Source organism: Cryptomeria japonica, chromosome 10, assembly GCF_030272615.1.
Source record: "Cryptomeria japonica chromosome 10, Sugi_1.0, whole genome shotgun sequence".
NCBI lineage: Eukaryota > Viridiplantae > Streptophyta > Pinopsida > Cupressales > Cupressaceae > Cryptomeria > Cryptomeria japonica.
The window spans coordinates 250,358,986-250,381,627 of record NC_081414.1 but is presented as its reverse complement, the minus strand read 5'-3'; the positions used below and the strand labels follow the sequence as shown (position 1 = coordinate 250,381,627).

General features: G+C 36.2%; 1 protein-coding gene across 8 annotated transcripts in view; it reads right to left on the bottom strand.

Annotated features, from left to right (window-relative positions):
* LOC131059854 (chloroplastic group IIB intron splicing facilitator CRS2-A, chloroplastic) overlaps window positions 1–22,238 on the bottom strand; it is an 87,929-nt gene extending 65,691 nt beyond the window's left edge. For 3 of the 8 annotated variants that reach the window (XM_057992905.2, XM_057992906.2, XM_057992911.2), the window contains exons 1-4: window positions 22,063–22,237; window positions 8,780–9,014; window positions 8,534–8,618; window positions 8,226–8,293 (exon numbers count right to left, since the gene is read on the bottom strand). In XM_057992905.2, coding sequence (XP_057848888.1) covers window positions 8,226–8,293; window positions 8,534–8,618; window positions 8,780–8,989 — 363 coding nt within the window. In that variant the 5' untranslated portion in view covers window positions 8,990–9,014; window positions 22,063–22,237. Of the gene's footprint in view, window positions 1–8,225; window positions 8,294–8,533; window positions 8,619–8,779; window positions 9,015–9,219; window positions 9,341–11,164; window positions 11,213–13,391; window positions 13,881–21,824; window positions 21,923–22,062 lie in introns of those variants that run through there. The other 5 variants (XM_057992908.2, XM_059212630.1, XM_057992907.2 and 2 more) reach the window with 5 other exon arrangements.
* Window positions 22,239–22,642: the final 404 nt, after the last annotated feature.

Here is a 22,642-nt window from a genome sequence, read left to right as displayed (position 1 = left end):
ATATCGATTCATTAAATGAATCGGTGCTTCCTTCCTACGTAGACGTGAAAACTTCGGGCTGACAAGTCATGACTTTTGGAGACTCGCATATATATATATATATATATATATGCGTTACTTCTAATTACTAATTTCGAACTAAATTGAAAACTGTCTATCTCTTATATTAATCGCAGGTTGCTTTAGTCAAATGAATCATATCAATGACTATCAGGTGTAAGTCGGTTATAATTAACCGAATGTTTTTGTTATATCGATTCATTAAATGAATCGGTGCTTCCTTCCTACGTAGACGTGAAAACTTCGGGCTGACAAGTCATGACTTTTGGAGACTCCAAGATGGCATATTTATAATACGCTTGCCAAACAGATAATGGTGATTTTGATCATGATATAGAAACAGAAATAATAAAGTCAGAAAGGTTAAGTTCGAAGAGATTTATATTATCTGCAGTTCAATTAAGGGACATATGAAGAGCAATACACATCGAAAGGAATATACCCACCGTAAACCATCTTCAATAGTTTGTGTAAATCATCTACAAAGGTTCATATATAGAAGTTAGTTTTGTAATACAAACAAATAGATACAACAATCTGAAAATATATTATATCAATCTGAAATATATATAGATACATTATAAGCTCTGAGATATATGACATGTTCTGAAGAATATTTCAGATTATCACAATAATTTGTAAATATATATATATATATTTAATTCTGAAAGTAATTGTGATCTATTCTCAGTTTTTAAAAACACTTATAAATTTGATATAAAATTTTACTGTCTAAAATCTGATTAAAACTTTACATGGTATCAGAGCTGACCTAAATTAAAGATCTTAAAATCAGATTTTAAATCAGTAAATTATCAGATTAAAAACATCAATATGGTGATCGGATTGAAAGTAGAGGACAGGCTTGAAAGAGCATCAAATTTTACCTCATGGAAATTTAGAGTATTGCTTGCATTAGAAGAAAATGAATTAGCAAACTTCATAAAGAACGATCCACCTGAAACCGATGATGCTGATATATTATCTCAATGGAAGAAAGACAGCATTAAAGCAAAGAAACTCTTAGTAGATTCAGTAAAAGATCACATTGATCTCATTATTTCCCAATTATCAACAGCAAAAGAAATGTACAAAACATTGGAGCAAATGTATGAAATCAATAATACCAGCCGAGCACTAGCCTTGAAACAAAAACTTCATCACATCAAGATGACAAAGGAAGAATCCATCACATCATACTTCTTAAAGATCACTGAATCAAGAGATCAACTGTCAACTATTGGATATGTCATTGATAGTAAGAAATTTAACTGTGTTAGCCCTAAATGGACTTCCCTCCTCATGGGAATCATTTATTCAAGGAGTCAGCGCAAGATCCAAACTACCAAAATTTGATAGATTAAGAACAGATTGCTTACAAGAAGAATCTAGATTGACTGCTAGAGGAATTGAACCAAACTCTTACAATGAGGAAAATCAAGTACTAGCTTCCAAAACCTCAAGAAGAAAGGGAAGATTTGGTAGAAGAAGAAACTTCAAAAGAAAGAGAGACCAAAGGACAGACTCAAATTCTAAATCTTATGAGAAGACAGATCTATCTAAAATCAAATGTTTTAGATGTGCAAAACTAGGACATTATGCCAGGGACTGCAGATCCAAATTCAAGAAACAAGCTTCTACCGCTGATGTTCATGATGAAAACACCTGAAGATAAAGAGTTTCTATTTATTTCTGCATTATCAAGCAATACCTTGAACAACAGCACCACCTGGTTAATTGATAGTGGAGCCTCTAGACATATCACAGGATTTAGAAGCAATCTCTCCAAATTGATTGAAAGACCAACCAATCTTGAAGTAACTATTGGAGATGATGCCAGTTATCCAATAAAAGGTTCAAGCATTGCCCACCTGCAATTAGAATCAGGCATGTCACTTAAATTGAGTGATGTATTATATGTACCTGGGATTAAAAGGAATCTTGTATCAGTTTCAGCATTAGAAGACAAAGGCTATGAAGTTGCATTTTCCAAAGGAAAAGTACTTGCTTGGCCCAAGAATTCTTATATCAAGAAGGCATGTAAAATCGGACATAGATATGAAAGTTTGTACAAACTTTCCACTATTATCACTCAAGCTTTGATGATGCAATCTCCAAATCCAAATGAGCTATGGCACTGAAAACTTGCCCATTTGCACTAAAGGCACTACCCTACATGGAAAAGATGGTCAAAGGCGTTCCTCATCTCAACAATGAAAAAGAAGGTACTTGCAAAGATTGTGCTTTAGGGAAGAATATAAAACGTCCTTTCCCTAGTAGTGAAAATAGATCTAAAGTTGTACATTCTGATTTATGTTGACCTATGTCTATGCCATCCCTAAGTGGATTTTTGTACTATATAACCTTTATTGATGATTACTCTAGGAAGACTTGGATCTACTTCCTAAAGTCTAAAGCGTCGGAAGAAGTCCTAAACAGGTTTAAAGAATTTAAATCCTTAGTAGAAAATATTACTGAAAAAAGAATTAAGATACTAAGATCTGACAATGGGGGAGAATATACCTCTAAGAACTTTCACAATTTTTGTATGGAAGAAGGAATCAAAAGGGAATTTAGTGTCCCTTACAACCCTCCACAAAACGGGGTGGCAGAAAGAAAAAATAGAACCATTGTAGAAGCAGCAAAAGCTATGTTGCATGATCAAAACCTTCAAATCTCCCTATGGGCAGAAGCCTCCAAAACTGTTGTTTATGTTTAAAATAGAAGCCCACATCATATCCTACAAAACATGACTCCCGAAGAAGCCTTCACATGCGTAAAACCTGAAGTAAGTCACCTTAGGATATTTGGATGCCCTGTCTACATCAATATACCCAAAGAGAAAAGAACTAAACTTGAACCCTCAGGCAAAAGAGGAATTTTTGTAGGTTATAGTGAGTCATCCAAAGCCTATAGAATCTACATCCCCGGACAAAAGCAAATTGAGGTTAGTAGAGATGTAATCTTTGAAAAGGATATTGCCTTCAAAAGATCAAAAGGATATCATATGGAAGTTGAAGATGAAGAATCAGAACCTCCTAAAGACATGGAAGTTGATCCCTCCCCTGAGTCACAGAGGGAGATTATTGAGATACAAGAAGACAATGAACCATTGGACCCCACCGATGGTCCTAGAGATATTAGTGAACCGAAAGAGACCACTATGGGCCACAAAAACAATGCAAGAAGCGGAAAAATTTGCTGCTCCCAAAGGTACCTTTAGAGAAAGCAAAAGACCACACAAATTCTCTAACTACGTGGCATTAATGAGCAACATTATTGATTCAGAACCTACTTCAATTGAAGAAGCAGAAAAACAACAAGTATGGAAAGATGCAATGATTGAAGAATATCAATCCATCATGAAAAATGATGTTTGGGACATTGTGCCAAGACCCAAAGAGAAATCAGTTGTCTCTTCAAAATGGTTATTCAAAATCAAACATGCAGCAAATGGCAGCATTGAAAAATACAAAGTCAGATTCGTAACCAAAGGATTCTCACAAAAGGAAGGCATTGATTATGAGGAAACATTTGCACCTATAGCCCGTTATACATCTATTAGAACCATTATTGCAATTGCTGCAGCTAAGAAATGGAAGTTACATCAAATGGATGTGAAAACCGCATTCTTAAATGGAATGATTGAAGAAGTTTATATCGAACAACCTGGAGGTTTTATAGTTCATGAAAAGGATACTCATGTATGTAGGTTAAATAAAGCTCTCTATGGCCTTAAACAAGCTCCTCGAGTCTGGTATGAAAGAATTGATCGTTATCTATTAAGCTTAGGATTTAGTAAAAGTGATGCTAATTCAAATCTATATTTTAAAATAGTTAATGGTGAACCTCTGATTCTAGTTCTCTATGTGGAAGATTTATTCCTTACCGGTGAAGAGCATCTTACTTACCGGTGAAGAGCATCTTATCATCAAATGCAAGAAAGAAATAGCATCAGAATTCGAAATGAAGGATCTAGGTGCCATGCATTACTTTCTAGGATTGGAGATATGGCAAAAGTCTAATGAAATCCTTCTCAGTCAAGGAAAATACACTATTGACATCTTGAAAAGATTCGGCATGCTAGATTGCAAATCTATGTCAACTCCCATGGAGACCAATCTAAGGAAGTTAAGAGAATCAGCATCTAATTCAGATCTTGTAGACCCTTCTTTGTATAGGCTATTAATTGGATCCATGATGTATCTTGTAAACACAAGGCCTGACATTTGTTATGTTGTAAGTGCACTCAGTCAATTCATGAATGAACCAAGACATATGCACCTAGTTGCAGCCAAACACATCTTAAGATATCTACGAGGTACAACTGGTTATGGATTGAAGTATTCATGCAATGTGGATCTAAATCTACAAGGTTTCTCTGACTCAAATTGGGCTGGAAGTGTAACTGACCGAAAAAGCACTTCCGGTTGTTGCTTCAATTTAGGATCTGCTGTTGTCTCCTAGTGTAGTAGGAAACAATCCTCCATAGCACTTAGTACAGCAGAAGCAGAATATATTGCAGCATGTATGGCAGCTCGAGAAGCAATATGGCTAAGAAAGCTACTAGCTGGATTATTTGGGGGAACCTGTGACTCCGACAATTATTCACTGTGACAATCAAAGTTGTGTAAAGCTCTCTATAAATCCTATGTTTCATGATAGGACAAAACATGTTGAAATCTAGTATCACCACATAAGCGACATGGTTCAAAGTAATGCTATTCAATTCAAGTACATTAGAACTGATGAGCAAACAGCCGACATCCTCACCAAGCCTCTTGCCAGAACAAAATTTGTCTACTTTCGAGACAAGCTTGGAATTGTGGAGAATGGAGCCCTTGTTGAGAGGGAGTTCTCACATCAGTAAGTCCTTGAGGTATGAACATGTTGCTAGTGTTATCTTTGTCATGTTGAGAGAGTCCATGGCAACCCTGGTTACAAAAGTCATGTTGAGAGAGTCCATGACAACCCTGGTTACAAAAGTCATGTTGAGAGAGTCCATGACTTGTCATTGTTAAGGTCATGTTGAGAGAGTCCATGACAAGCCACGTTGAGAGATTCCTTGGCTAACTCATTGCATTGAGAGATTCCGCAATTGAGCACTTGTGCTTAAAATCATGTTGAGTGATTCCATGATGAACATCATGTTGAGTGAGTCCATGATGAATCTGTGTCTAACTTTAATTTTACCATGTTGAGTGATTCCATGGTAAACCATGAACAGTTGCTATACATTTATCTACATAGATAAAGAGGGAGTGTTAATTCCTTAAATTATCTAATGTCGATAAATTATATTCAAATATCAAATTGGCCTATTGGCCTTTGACATTTGAATATTATTAATACTTATTTTACCTGTTTATCTAATTCTACTTTAGATCTGTCAGTAATTAATAAATTATTATTTATGTTTTATATATATATATATATTCATTACTTCTAATTACTAATTTCGAACTAAATTGAAAACTGTCTATCTCTTATATTAATCGCAGGTTGCTTTAGTCAAACGAATCATATCAATGACCATCGGGTGTAAGTCGGTTATAATTAACCGATTGTTTTTGTTATATCGATTCATTAAATGAATCAGTGCTTCCTTCCTACGTAGACGTGAAAACTTCGGGCTGACAAGTCACGACTTTTGGAGACTCCAAGATGGCATATTTATAATACGCTTGCCAAACAAATAATGGTGATTTTGATCATGATATAGAAACAGAAATAATAAAGTCAGAAAGGTTAAGTTCGAAGAGATTTATATTATCTGCAGTTCGATTAAGGGATATATGAAGAGCAATACACATTGAAAGGAATATACCCACCATAAACCATCTTCAGTAGTTTGTGTAAATCATCTACAGCGGTTCATATTTAGAAGTTAGTTTTGTAATACAAACAGATAGATACAACAATCTGAAAATATATTATATCAATCTGAAATATATATAGATACATTATAAGCTCTGAGATATATGACATGTTCTGAAGAATATTTCAGATTATTACAATAATTTGTAAATATATATATATATTTGATTCTGAAAGTAATTATGATCTATTCTCAGTTTATAAAAACACTTATAAATTTGATATGAAATTTTACTGTCTAAAATCTGATTAAAACTTTACATGCCTTAGGCGCAAAATTCCAAAGCACAATACCACGTATTTTGTGCTGCATTTCCTGTGAATGCTGCATTCGAATTTTTGCAACTGGAACGATAGATTATTCACAGAGTGTTGGGGATATGGACTCTTACCAGTCCATTCATATTCTGCATTGCCCAACTATAAGTATAATTTCTTCTGGAAAAAACTTCTTTCAATGCCAAATTGTTAATTTAATGTTCAGCAACCAAAAGTTATCAAGGCTGTACGGCAGACAAGGCACTCCAAAATAGATGGTATTTGCAATGAGATGTGCAGTACACTCACCAATGAATCTCCAATCAATCCCTTCAAAACTACTGCGAAACTGGAAAACTTACACAGTTGAAGCAAATTATTTTTACCTTTCCTCCATAAAAAATCCCCAGGCTGTAACTTCCAACAGTGTAGGGATTGCTGGCTAAGAGGGATTTCGTCCTCAATGCCCAAAATCTCCAGAAATCACCAATACCAAGATAAACTATTTCCAAGATGTCCTCTTCAGCATTAAAAGCTCTCATTTATAACTCTTTTTGGGCACAAATCCCAATGCACCATAAATGTGGGATTAAAGAATGTTATAATAAAATAACATTATCTCCTTATGTCTCCCATTTAAAGAGGACTTTTAATATTTCCTTTCCCAACATTAGTCCCAGCATTAAATAAACACTAGAGTTAAATATTTAAATTTAACTTTAGGAACTTTTAATTTTTTGCCCAATTAATTAATGGCTCATTAAATTAGCAATCCTGATGAAGAATTAAATGCACCAAAATACTGACATCCAAAATTGCTTCGAATATTACCAGACACTAAGCCACCACTGACTTACTATAAATTGTAAGTATCTGGAAACCCTGTCAAACACCTCCGATTGGCTTAAAACTGAAATCGCCTAGGCCAAATCCTTCACTGATCCCTGTAAAGTCCTGGTTAGCCCTCGGGACCAAGGCAAAACGGACTAACGACACATCATCTGATGTCAAGCTAAAATGGGGACATTCCAGTGTTAAAGGCTGCAAAGTGACTACCAAGTAGGCCTTGAGGGAACAAAAGAAATACAAAAACACTTTGGCCAAAGAATTTAATTCAAATAATTACAAAGAGGATTGTTTGAATTAAATTGAGTCACTCCATGGGTAAAGGGGCATGTGTATAGATATTTTTGTTAGGACGCATTAATAGGTTGCATGTGTCAGTTAATCCATGGTTGCACAGATCTCACACATGTTGGCAATCGATCGCTAGACTCCTCGTGATGGGTCGGGCTCTTTTTGTGGGGTAGCATGGGGAAGCCTATGGCTTCATGGCAGGGTAGAAATCATTCCATTGATACTCTCTCCCCATTTCCTCTCCAGATTACGGAGAAAGGACAAAAGAGGTGCAGCATACAATGTTATATCTAATTATTGTTTTACTAATTTAAAAAGTAGATGACTCTTATTTTCTGTTGAAATCTTCCTTTGTGTTATTATAGCTCTGAATTGTTATGGGAAAGCTTGGCTACTATGATTAGAATGTTTCATATGCTGTCAACTGTTATTTCTGGAATATTATAAATGTCTGGTTAAGCAAAAAATTTAACATCATATACTATTCCTATTGCATAAATGTATAACCATTGGTATATCTATTACATGATTTGTGGTTGTGAATTTGTATGATGTTGCATAACTATCTAAATAAGCATCAATATAAAGGCAGACAAGGCCATGCAAACACCTTGACAGAGGCAAGTGCTATCGCCACAGGGATCTCTTGGCAGTACACGGGAATCCTAAAAGGCCAAACATGAAATCTTAATTACTTCAGAAATTAACTATAGGAGTGTAACTCATTTCCATTTTCATAAATAAGATTTTCAAAAGGCTATCAAAGAATGATTACTAGTAATGAATGATAGTATTCAAGCTCTATAAATATTTAGAATGCCTTTTCAAAAACTCAATGGCACTTCCTCATAAAGATATCTTGACACTTATGAAGATATGAAACTCTCACTCACTGATTCACCGCTTAAGTTCATATATGTTTGGGGTTTAGCAAGAAGAACTGGTGCATTGCAAATGTAGCCTGCACAAACAAGTTCAAATATCAAGTTTTTAGCAGCAAAATAACAGGCAGGTCATCTAACACTGACTGTGTCCAAATTCTATGTTGATTTTATTAGAACAAGAAATCTCAATTTGACACTCTATATTGATTATTGAGATGTTTACATGTTTCACATGCAGGCTTTCACCCAAAATTGCAGAATTGAATATTGTTTAGAAAAAGAAAGTCATGTTTCTCCTAGGCAATTCCAAATTCTACCTTTTCCAATTAGTGCTTTTGATTGAATTGCATTCAGCGAAATGCCTTCAGCCTGAGCAATGGAATCAATCATCTCAAATCCCACCTGTTTTGAACATTAGAATAGCTCATCAATGAACAACAATAGGCATATGGCTCTAATTCCAATGAATTTGCTCTGGAAAGCAAAGCAAAATTGAGGAAAAACCTGAAGCATATTTGATTGAACAACAGAAATGCACAAAAACAAAATAAGTTACTACATACATTATGCCTGGTGCCTTCATATTTCTTCCCTGGATTTCCCAAACCAACCAACAGCCAGGGTTTGGGATTATTATGCAACGAACTTCCTCCTTCAATACGTAACGAACATCTAGCAGGTACTTGTGAATTAGAAATTGTCTGGCTGGATAAAATTGCTGAAGTTTGACGAAGCTTGTATGGCACTGGAGGGCATGTTGCACACATTAGCATTCTGCCAGATCTGTGTTACTGCAGCCTGCAAATTTTTTAATATAAAGCATATTCAGTTAAACATCTTCTCCTTAATGTTTATTAATAAAGAGATCTGTGTTTCACATTACTTTTAAAACAAAACTAAAAGCAATACAATTTTTTTCCTGAGTGAATGTCTAAAACCACTGATCTTTAACAAACTTAACCATTAATTTCATGGATATATATAGAGGATCATTCTAAAATACCACTGCATATCATTCAACAACAACCAAAGGCCAAGGATCATTTAATCTTCAAGTGTCCTTTCTGTCATGCAATTTGTTGAAATTATTACTCCCTGTTAATATTCACCAGGCTCCTTGAAGGACTTCATTCAGTATAAAGGTCCTAGTTGAGAGATGTTTCAGTTTAGAGAAAAAGAAACCTCACCAACAGATTTCCTAAGACCAAAGTAGGTCAATAGAGCTCAAAAGCATAAAAATGAACAATAGCAAATCAGGAGTGCTAAAAGGGCCCGCCAACCAATAATATAAAATATAAGATTAAGTCTTGAAAGAGAACTAGGAGGCAACATGACCTCAATAGAGAGGTGTAACCTAAACAGGTGTTCTCTAGAACAAGTATATAGAAAGCCATGTACTAGAAAGAAATCTAGTGGAAGGGAGGTCTCATTCTAAAAGATAACTGTTGGAAGATCAAGAGGAAAGAACCAATGGAGAACAAGGCTCTACTATTCATCGAAGTCAGAAGCAGAAGAGGAAACTGTTGGCACAAAAAAATTGAACCCCTTATAAAAAACAATTTAAAAGACTTTTATGCTACATTTAATCTAATTGTATCCAATTTGATTGTTTCTAGTTTTGCACCATTGACAATTTTATAGCAATGTAGTCTATTATCACCTGCAGCGAGCTATAGGATACCTGTAGCAGCTAACTGGACCCCTGTAACAACATTGTGATCACCTGTAGCATTGCTAAAGGGAACCTGCACCTTGCTGCCAAGGTATTTGTAGCCTCCTACAAAACTGCCTGCCTAGAAAATTACTAGATCCAAACTTCTCCAAGTTTTTCAAATCATCTACTCTGTCCAAAAATACAAATCCTAGTTGAACTTTCCAATCAATTAAATACTCCCTCCACTTTGCACCTTCTCCTTAAAACCTGTTATAACTGACTCAACTTCCATATATAATCAAGTATGCCTAGGATGGAGAAGGGCAATCTGCTCAAAGTAAAGATTCTTGCTGATGGGGTATGCATGAACCATGCTCATTTAGCTTGCTATGCCTCTTCAAATGGATGGGCAGGAGCTCAATTGCTAGCTGATTAGAGCATCAATGGAGAAAATGGAGGCCATGGCAATAGGGAAATGAAGAAGAGGAAGACACGGCTGTGGGAACGCTGAAAACTCTAGCTGATTCCCATTGTTCTCAATTCAAAACCTGTTTATTTTTAGTATTTGCCTTGAATTTAGAGGGCCAAAAGGAGATTTAATAGAACTAGAGTTGTCCTTTGTTTTGAAGATATATAAAACTAATTCTAGAATATTATAAATGATGCCTTAGAAGGTGGATATAAAATGTTAATCACTCATTTCACGGTTCACTCCAAACCCTCACTCCTCGGAAATCACATATTTGCTCAAGTATCCAAAGATTTGCTTATTACTAGGGATGTAATTTTTGAACTCGGACTCAACTCAGCAGCCCAAAATTTTGACTTGGACTTGAGACTCGACACGGACGCTGCAAAAAAAAAATCTCATAATTACACAAAAAAAAGAAATCAATGCATTTAGAGAACATAAAAGCCTAATTTGACTATCACTTTGTCATAATTCAAACATTACACATGTCATATGATCCTCAAACTCTCAAAATTTAAGATATCAAGTCACTATGTCTCTTATGCTTGGGGGCCAAAAGAGTCTGAGAGCAGGACTCGGCAGTCTTGGAGCAAGACTCAGTCACTCTCCAAGACTCGGCTAGACTCGACACGGGAGTCTGGTCAACTCAGCTCGGGCAGCTTAGAGACTCGGGCATTTGGAAAGTTTTGCAGATTACTCGCAGAGTCTTCGAAGTACAGTCCCAAGTATTCTTATTGCTCAACCTGTTCATAGAAGTGTGCATATGGAAGAGGTCCCCAAGTAAGAATGACGTGTCTTTTAAGAAATGTCAATCTTGCTGACCTTGTGGTAGCAACACCTTCATTCCTATTGCTGCTAGTTCTTGCAGACCTAAGAAACATACATGTCCACTATCACCAAATCAGCAAAAAGAGTAAAGGTTGAAGAAAATGAATAAGGCAATATAATGAGGGCAAATGGAGATTATTCAATTAGCTATTCTAAACATGAATCTTCAATTAGGGTATCTTCCATTGCAGCAAAGAACAAAGATGAAGTAGAGGCATAAGAAAGGAAATTATGAGCAAACCACTAAGAGTGATAAGAGAAGTGATATCCAAAAAGAATCAATCTCTTATTGGTTCTTCTAGTCTTATTGATCTAAATTAAACTGGTAATTTAGAAGACAACACACTAGCTAAGGAACTCAATGGATTATAGGCAGCAATTGAACAGAGCTAATAGAAAACAAGATTAAAAATTATAGAATAGCTGAACAAAATAGATTTGTTATTTCAACTGAGCTTGTACAAAATGAGCAAACTCAAAATAAGAGACATGTATGCATTCTACTCTGATTACATGCTTTGAATCAAGCAATTATATAGCTTCTCTATACAAGAAACAGAAAACTTACTAAAAAATAAATTGAACTAGGGTTCTTGGTGAGAACCAAAGAGTTCACCACACTTGGTAGTGACCCATATCTCCTTGGAAGTTGAAATGAACAACCATGATAAGAACAAACTTATTAGAAAACTGAAAAAAAATGTTGGAGTTTGTTATGTCCCTTTTAAACTAGTTAGCTTGTGTAGGCCCTATCCTTTTTTCCCAATATGAATATAAAAATATTTCAACAAAGGTACCATGATTTGGAAAAATACAAATAACAAATAAAAGAATAGCTTATGGGGGCATGATTTCTAGAAAGAGGTGTTATAACATTGTTCCATGGAGTCTTGGAATAAGGGAATTGATTTCTGAGACAATGGTCCAAGGGCCTAGGTTTAAGGACAGCGAGGGGACAATGGTGCAAATGAATGTAGTACTTGAAAAAGTAGTTATAAAAAATTGTTTAACAAAAAAAAAATTCTTTGAATCCTAGTAATTAACAAATTGCATTGAACAATGAAAATGGCAATATCAAATATATTATATTCAAAATGTCAAAATACAATTTACTAATGGCCTGATGCCTCTAATCATTCCCAAAATTCATGCCAAACTAACTACTAGACTCCTTGAGGTCAAGCTCCTCCTGACAAATACCAATTAACCCTATCTATGCAACATCATCATTAACTTGTCTAGCTCTTTTTAGCTGTACATCCCTTTAGAATGCTCAACTCTCCTTTTACATAAGCATGTTGCAGTCAATGAGATGGAAGGTGCTATGTGCAACTACAAGATGGTAAGTTTGTTCCTCTTGATTGAGTGGATCAAGCTATAAGTAGACCAATTCCTCTCAATAGCAGAATAACCAGAAACTTGGGACAACAGACAAATGGCTAGTCTAGTTGTAAAAGGAGGTGACCCAGGGCTTAACTTGTTGCATTAAACAGTTGATCACTGAAGAATTGTCCTTCCTCTTGCTTTCACTCTAGTGTACTCTTGCTCAATGCAATAACGACGTGATAGTGATTTGGATTGAGCCTAGGATGTCTTTTTATAGGTTTTTTAAGTGTTTAAGGTATAGGTGGGGCCAATATAACTATTAGAGTTAGGGTAGTGGCCCACTTTTCCAAAATATAATCCTTTTAAAAAGAGAAATCTTTTTAGATTATTTAGGAGTGGGGGACAATCACAAGTTTTTAAAACTGTTAAACACAGGTGAATTTCCTCAACATCTCAAGGACATCCCAAAATCTGCTCAATGTCATCAAGGGTGACACCCTAGAAACATCCCCTCTCTGAGGAATATCTCCTCCCTATTGCTAGTGGTGTGGGCGCAGTTGAGGTATGTTTCCCCAAGGTCTCTGAGTCTCAAAGACATCCTTGTCTCCACAGACAGCTCGTTAATGAGGAGATACAAGTTGGTATTGTTGATATGTTTTTTATGCACCTTGACCACAAAATAAAATACTGAGTATATTATCCTCAACTTACACCTTGTAGATCATCACAAGTGTTTGTGATTAAGCAATATCTCTTGATACTCAACATTTCCAATTGTTTCATGACAGATGTGATGATAGTGGGAGATATTCCCGAATTGCATCATCTTATCTGATTTGATCACTTTCAGCTATCCTTCTTCATACTTGGAAATTCACCTTATGATGTGTCTCACCTTTCAACCTTGGAATCCTTCACATTGATTGCTCTTGACCTTGATCCTTGTATTGATGTAGGGATATCTCCATGGTGTACTAGCCTTGAATCTTGGATTTCCAGAGGAAATGCAAGATAATTGTAAAATTTCCTCCTCTTCATTGCTCTATCTTGATTTTGTGAGTCCTCCATTGCATCATTGTGAAGACCTCTCCATGCTAGCCTTGAGGGTTGATTTCCTAGACATGATGTTGTCCTCTCCTTTGTTTCTTGTGAAGTTCTCTCTTCTAGCTGCATCTCTTTAGGTCGTGATGATGCTGATTCTTGATCTTATCATTGACATATTTGTCTTGTGCACGGCTTGGAATGTAATCCTTGTTGAATAATCAATCCTTTTCTTACTTAGAATGTTCATCCTTCTTAGCATGACTCGAACCTTGACCTTGCTTTGTTGGGTTTGAAGTTCTTCATCTTCTGCTCCATCATCTTTGCATTCCTTGAATCAAACCTGGAAAAGAAACATATTTTGAGTCAAAAAACACTAAGGAATGAATGAAATAACATTAACACTTTACAAACTATGCCTCTTAAAACCTTCCCCAAATCTGGAAATGCACATTTTAAATCTGGAAGAGTTGATGCAGGTCTGGAAATGATGTTTCAAACTCAGAATTTTTTTATTTCAGATCTGGAAACGTATGGTTTTGGGTCTGATCTGCACTTTCAGGTCTGATGAAGATGATTCTCTGCTGATGGAAATCTGCCACCCTCACTGCTGAAGAAGTTGCTTTCAATGGCGACCTGGTCTATGTTTCCTTAATGCTTGATAAAATTCGCTTGTTTTGTTTGGAGTTTGCCTTTAATGTTGTTTGCAATTCACTTTTTGTTGATGATCAAACTCATATCTGCCTCCTATTGATCTGATTTTGTTTGCTGGGTTGATCTACCTTGATTAGATTGAATCGAATTGATGAGCAAATGAAATCCTCATCCATCTTATATAGGCATTGAAGCTTGAGACACAACCCTTGGTATTTTAATTCTTAAGTGAGCTGACCATTCACTTCCCCTTTCGAATTTGAATTTCAACGTTTTGTCTTTTCTAATTTGATGACTTCCCAAGGTGATGCTTAGTTGTGGAATTCTTCGTGTGCATGGGGTGGTGAAATTGATGACTTCCCAAGGTGATGCTTAGTTGTGGAATTCTTCGTGTGCATGGGGTGGTGAAATTGATGACTTCCCAAGGTGATGCTTAGTTGTGGAATTCTTTGTGTGCATGGGGTGGTGAAATTGTCAGCCATGATCACCTTGAAACCTGTAAAATCTTTGGCTTCCAATTTCATTTTTGTCACCATTCCTTCATCTATGAAGTTGTGGGTGCTCCCACTATCTACTAGGACAATTACCTTTTATCCTTTAAGTACACTTGGGATTCGAAAAGGGTCGTATTTGTGTGCCCTTGAGAGAGTTGCTAGTGTTCCTTCATCATCTAGCCTTCTTTTCCCTTGAGTTTTGACCTCTTCATTTATCTCTTCATCGGATAATTCTTCTAGGTTATGCGCTTATCTTGTGCACCTATGTCCCGGTTCCCATTTTCCCTTGCACTTAAAACACAATCCTTGCTTTCGGAACTTTGTCCTATTTCCCATGTTGTGTGGTTGGGAAGGTAATAGCTTGTGTTGCCAATTTCTTTTATTAGGAACTTTGTTGTGTGATTTGGATGGCATGTTCTTGGGTTGGCTCTTCTCCTTTGTTGATATGGTTTCCAATCTTAGGGCCTTTTGAATGGCATCTTAAAGGGTTGTGGGATCAAAAGCACTCACCAAACCACTAATTGACTCTGATATACCTTCAATAAATAGGTACATTAGTCTTTTCTCCATAATCCCATGTACCATGACAGAGATCCTTTGGAATTTGGTAACATAGTCCTCCACATATCCTCCTTGTTTTAATTGGATTAACTCTTCGAAGTGCCTTTCAAGGTGTTTTTGGTCGAATCGGTTCATGAGCTTGAGTGTGAACTCATCATATGTTGTTATATTTTGGTGCCCTTGGGTAATCATCCCATGGTGCCACCACTCATGCGCCGCCCCCTCCAAGTGTAAGATGGCAAATTTGATAACATCTTCATATGACATGGGACTAAGAGATAAATATGTGTCCACTTTTTGGATCCATCCCAATGACTTTCCCTAATCCATCAAAGTTAGGGAGAGCCATTTTGCCTACTTTACGATGTAAATCTCTATTAGGTTGACCCCTTTCTCTTCTAGGGTTACTTATTGCTCCAACCTCACAATATTCCCTAAATGGGTTATTTTTCCTATTTTTAGGGTCAAGTCTTGAATAGCTTCGGCATATTCATCTAAGTTAGGGTTTGGTGTATTGATTTCTTCTTCCTCTCTTAGTGGCCCTTCTCTAGGTAAGAAGGAAAGTCTAGTTACCCTAGGTGCTAACCCTAGTGGAACTCTATTGTCATTTTTGAATGATTGGAAGTGGCATCCCACCCAATGGCTTAATCGGCTCTAAGAATGCTAATTGTATTGTTCATATTTTGAAGAGTTTCTAGGAGTAATTGGTTTTCTAAGAGTGCTAATTGTATTGTTCCTATTTTGAAGGGTTTCTAGGAGTAATTGGTTTTCTTCTCATTTTGCTCCATGAAAGCTTGAGTTGTTCTTTCGTTGTGTTCCATGAAAGCCCTCAACTCATCTCCCAATTGTTCACCCATCGTATTATTTTGAGTGGAGTTATTACTTGTTTTCTTCTTTCTCTCTCTAATGCCCTTTAAGTTCTTTGGCTTGATTGCATCAACTAATTTTCTTGATCCTTAGGTTGGCAGGATCAAAACTCTAATATAAATTTAAATGTCCCCTTTAGGGATATTCTTATGTTTTTCCCTAAAACCACAAGTTCAATTAAAATAAAAAATGTAATACAGTTAAGAGTATAATTGTATCAATTGAAATGTCTTTAATGAGATAAATCCTGGTTTAGGTCCTACAATCATGTTAGTCAATATTTGAAATGTAATCCATGAGACCAACTATTTTCATAAGGGTCACAAATCCAATAACATATAAATGCATATATAATCAATAGTATTAATATACATCCAAAGCATATTCTTATAGTAGCCATATTAAGAATTAGATAGAAACTTGGCAAACCGCAATCTCAAGGATAATTATCCTTGTATTGTGAAAGCATAGGTGGAAATGGTCCACTCCTTCCCTCAGCCCACCCTAGAGGCACTCTATCCTCCTCGATCAAGCCTAGGAGCACTAATCAGCCTCCCAACCCACCAGTGCTCCATCTCGGGGTGGCGTGCTTGATAAGAGCATGAAGACTACCTCCCTCCACCAAGCCCAGGAGCACAAATATGCATCTTGGCCCACGAGGCTTTACCCCCTATGGGTCGCATACTTGATGGCGAGTATGTCAAGTCTTCACCTCTCATGAACTCAAAAGGTTGATCGGCCTTCCTGTTTTGCAACCATTTCTACCCAATTCAAAATAGATTAACTATACAATTACTTACAAATTATCACTATATAATTTCAGCAAGGAATAATTATTTCATTCCTAAATTCATATCATATACAAACTTACTAATTCAAGGCTGATAACCATAAATCAGATTTCTGCTTTTTGTTTTCTATTCCCTGATTTCCAATCAAAAGTCTATTCCATTCAATGCCTTTCCCCAAAGAGGAGGTCCACCTTATATAGTCCTCAAGTGAGGACGAAGAGTCACAACTCTCACTAAGAATACCATTCTTTATAGATGAGGCATCTCCTCTATATTAATCGCCGCCCCTTCAACTAATCGTTGCTTCTTGGAATCACTGCTTATTAAGAATGTTTAAAGATAATTATTCATTATGCTCTAAACAGATTGCCAACCATATGATGTGGTTCTTTGTTGGAATATTCATAATGAGGGTGATCTTCATATATACATATTTTATTTTTTATTTTTTTTATTTATCATCCTTAATTATGGTCGGGGCATGACAGCTTTTACATTTTTAAGCAATCCCATATTGTTGGTGTAATATTACTTCATCTTGGATATGTCTCTATCTTAAGTGTGATATTGCATCTACTTAATAAATTTACTTAGGCCTATTAATGGGCCTTCCAGGGTTAATCCTATTCAAACCACAGATAGAGTTGCATCATGGAGCCCTCCGGAAAAGGTTGGACTAAGATTAACTTTGATGGTGCGGCACAGGGCAATCCAGGACCATCAAGTGCAAGATGTATTGCTTGCGATGCCAATGGAAAGATAGTGGCAAAAGGGTTTCAAAACTTACTTGGGAAAAGGTTCAAACAATGCAGCTGAAGCTAAAGCAGCTCTTCTGGCCGTCCAATTGGCAAGATCTTTGGGGGTCTCCAACTTTCACCTCGAAGGTGACTCACAAATTATCATTCATGCTATTCTTAAGGACCAAGCTCAAAATTGGAAAATTGACAAAGATATTCAACACATAAGACACAGTCTGAATTCTTTTCAAACTTTAGGATTTCGCATATTAGGAGAGAGGATAACCAGGAGGTTGACACATGTGCCAATCACGCCTTCGACATCCAAGAAGGCAAAATTCAAATTCTGAAATTCAAAGCTAACGGTCAAGTCGTTGAGGAGTTTTGAATTCAAGTTTCCCACGATAACAGCACTTGCTTTCTATAGGAAGACAAAACATTGGCCAAAGCCATTAATGGCATGGAACATTGAGTGAGGACGGTGGAGTTATTGTTATGAGATTATCGGGCTGGCAAATCTTACTTGAATATCTCTTCATTTTTTGTTTATGCATGCGAAAAGATGGCCACATTGCTGGACGATGTTGCCTTATGAAGTCGTACGATGGTGGCAGAATTTTTTATGCAAGTGACAGGCCAATTTGGCGGCCAAGTGCGATTGAGAAGACCCAAGTTCATTAATGAACATCGTAGTGCTGGAATTTCGGCCTCGTTGAGTTCTTTTCATGCCTTCACACGCAAGAATTATATGTCTTGAGTTGGCAGTAAGTACGGGCTCAAGTTGGTATGTAATTTGGAGCGATAAGTTGCCAAAGGCAATCATTCTAGTGATTGCCTTGCTTGCACTGTGAAACACAATACTCCCGTAGGAAGCATGGAAGCCAACTTTTCCCTCATCACCTCTAAGCCTATGGTGTCATTTTGGGGAGCAATCTCCGATGAGCGTCTAATGAACGTCTTCAAATTTGAAGACAGGGAGTTTTTGATGAGGGTGAAGATTACTCTAGGGGAGGAGTACCTAAAGGCCACTTTCAAATATCGGTGCTATGTAGATATTGCATCAATGTTTACAACATGGTGCTTCAAGCTGGAGAAGAAGGTGGTCGTCCACTGGCTGGTGGAAAGCTATGTTCACAAAGAGTGGTGTGGTGGCTTTGAGCTGCTGATGGAAATTGCAAGAGACGGGCAAGGTTTTTTCAGCCCCGGTGGATTATGGCTCCATGTGGGCAAATACTCACCACCTCTGCGTCCTTTTCTCATATGGATCTCGACAGAGAATAAGGAATTGAGGTGTGCTTCGGCCCAAATTGGTATGGTGGGGTCAAAGGACTATGTCCAAGCGTTTGTAGTGAAGAATCTGCGTTGGGAACTTGAGAAATGGGATCCTCACAGCGAGCGAACCCCTGCAATCCCAGGTGCTTCCTCCTCCAGGCGCAAACGTGGAAAACCAAAGGGTGCCAAGAAGAAGACTGGCCGCACCCTCTGGATTGGCTTCCCCCCGTAGCTACGCAGAGATGAGGTTCAACCGCTAGATGAATCTGCTCATGGGGAGTCCTCTCAGGACAAAGGCAAGGCTGTTGTGATTGCAAATTAATGGGTGGTACATGCAGTTTTTGGGTCTAGTTTTAATATCATGTCTGTATAGGCTAGTATATATCTCTGTCAATTTTGTACATGTATGCTGGATGATCTCTGGAAACTCACTGGTATGAGACATTTTGTTCTAAACAAAAATTTAAATTTCTAGGGGTGGTGCGCAAAGCTTTATTTTGCACCACAATTTTGTAACATTTTTTATCTTTAATAATAAAAAATATAACCATTCACCGATCAAAATAAATAAATTTACTTAGGATATTTAGGAATTATTTATTTTCGTCATCTAAGTAGCTAATAATGACATGTGTACACTTTGATTCAAAGTACACAAGTGCCATCACTATCTCATCAATCCTCAATCCTTGATTGAAGGTCAATTTTGTCTTGGTCAATTTGAGTAAATTGATACACTCATTACAATTCAACTCTTGACCTCATAGATTGAGTTAACTAATCCACTAATTAACAATTTAGATCATTACCACTAGACATGTCATATCCTTGAGTAATGCATCCAGGTGGCCTATTTATATGTACTTCATCCATTCATTTGAAGGTTGATTTGTTTGATTTGATTATTGATTTTCTCTATCATGGAATAGCTTGTTTTCATGCATGTTGCATCATTTGTTTTGTGCTTGCAGCTATTGTAACTCTCTTCATGCACCTAGATCTAGGCTCCTGTGATTAAATTCCCACCAAATCTTACACATGTCTATATGATATACACCTGCAACAAATATCTGTTGTTAGACCATATTCAGTAGTTATCTCAAAAACATTAAATTTCCCTTTGGAAAAATGACGCAATGTGTTGAAATAAAACTCCTAAAATAGCTGAGCTCAGCATGAGTGAAACGGTTGAATTTTGAGCAGAACAATGCTAGTCACAGATCTTACTCTTCTTTTTGAATGACAATCCTCTACCTGATTTCTTCTCCCATTCTTTCCTTTCTCCTCTGCCTCCATTTTCTATTTCTGCTCTCTAAGGGAAGAGTTCAAAGATTGAAGAAGTTCTTCAAAATAATTTGCAGCATTGCCCAACACCTGATGTGAATTTGGAAAAATATCAAAATTGGAATTTCAGAAGTGCACACGATAAGTGCTATGGTAGCTTCAGAATTGCTTGAGGATGAAGGCTTCGATTTCCTACACTTTAAAACCAGGGCAATGCTAGTAAATTCTTATGGGTAATAAATTCAATTTTGGGAGTTGCATAGTACTATGTTTCTAAAAATATTCCTGCTAGTACTAATTGCACACTTTCTGAAATTTCAAAATGTACTGATTCTGAAAGTTTTGAGTACGCATTTTCAAATTTCAATCTATACGAGGATAAATTATACAGTTATAAAAACTTCAACACCTTGGAGAATTTTGAACCTTCTAGAGTCGATGGTGATGACACCACTCAACCTTATAATTATCTTAGTTAAAAAGGGCTTAATACTAAGAAAATTCAATGTTTCTAAGCGGATGAAAGACAACATTACTCCATCCTCTATTAAGCTCAATCTGTAATAATACAATGTAGAAGAACTTGTGATACCTCGAAGTGGATAGTGATCATATCACTTAACTTGCCACTAATATAAGAAGGTTGCAATTTAGACACTAAGCAACTTTGCGTCCCATGAGGAGCTAAGGCTCAATTCTCCCTAGAGGCAAGCTATGGAACGTAAAGCAATTTAATTTTCATTAGAATATGTGACTTCTCATCAAAGAGCTATACCAATATTAAAAAGAACACCAGTCCAAAATTAAAATTATGAAAGTTCCAAGGAGAGTTACTGTTACATCACTCTAACCCTCAATATTATTAATCTATACAAAAAGATTCAGAATTTTTTTCTCAAATAAAATGCAGGCTTCTGTTCCAGTAAATATGCCAAGGCATATAGAACTTTCGAATTAGGTTCAATTTAGATTAGAGAGTGGATCCACATTGACGAGCGTTTCACAAATGCCCCAAAAACTAAAAACCATGTTTTTTTCCTCGGTATGAAGGCCTTTCGCTCTTTTAGTAGATATTACATAGGGGATCATGGGAGAGCCACACTCCACCCAAAACTGATCCATTACAGCGGGCTTCTGCCAGCATCCAAAGTGCATGGCTTTAAAAGGGTTGAGGTCGGGTGAAAATTTGGCAAATTGACGCCCTAAGGCTTCAAATTTGTCATCTGAGCCACATTATATCTGAGCCAAAAGAATGTGTATTGTGAAGTGCATCTGGAACAATCCAGCTAAAGCCAAGACAAAAAAAAAATTATAAAGGTCCAAACTGAAGATAAAAATATATTTTAAACATTAGAAAAACACAATTTTCGCATGTAAAAGGGACTCTACCTTTCATTATTCCCCCGTTTTCTATCTAGCTTACACAATTATCAATTACAGATCTTAACTATCAAGACTAAAGAATTCTGGTCCATACCAGCATTAGTTTTTGAGATAGATTCAGTTCCTCCTATTGAGAATTTATTGAGTTGAGCATGACACTAAAACTATCATACTAGTCCATTTAAGAAAGCCAAGGGGACACCTTAAAAGTAACCGAACAAGCACTCGTACAGAACCAGCTTACCCAATACAATTTCCCGAACAAAACTCCTAAAGTGTCCCAAATGGTATTCCCGTAGGTTCCTTTTCAACTCTCATGATCTCCGCTAATATCTTAGAATTCTAAAATTTAAGCGAACAAATATCACAATAAGTTCGAAATAAAATGCAAAAACAAAGTAAAACCCTCACTGCAACTCGTTTCTGTGACAAAATACTTAAAAAACCAAATAGAAAATAAAAAAGAGGCGTGATTTTAAGACCTGGATTGCCTTCACTGTGAGCCTTCTCTAGTCAGTAGAGAGTAAAACCAATCCGAATGAACAGAAGTTATTCTAGTAGTGTTATAAATGTCATCAATGGAGGGAGGGATTTTAATGAAAGTATTTGCCAAGTGGGCTTTGATGTGGATGACATCCAGAATTTATTTTGTTTTGATTTTATTTGAAATGTTGAGGATTATCAATGTGTAAGAGGTTTTATGTGTAGTTGAAATTTCTTATTTTAAATTTGATATTTATTTATACATTAAATAAATCTAAATAAATTATGAATAATTATAATTATTATTTAGTAATTTATTTATTAAAATAATTATTGAAACAAATGTCAAAATTACTATTTGTCTTTATAGTACTGTAGTATTTGTTGTCTAGTCAGATAATATATAATAATTTATGTACTTGTTTAAATATTAATTGATATTAAAATATTTTTTATTAATTTATGATATTGAAATATTTTTAAATATAATGTAATATATATTATATTAAATTATATATTTAATAATATATTAAAATAATATATAATATGAGATTGGTGATAAGGGTAAATTGGAGGACG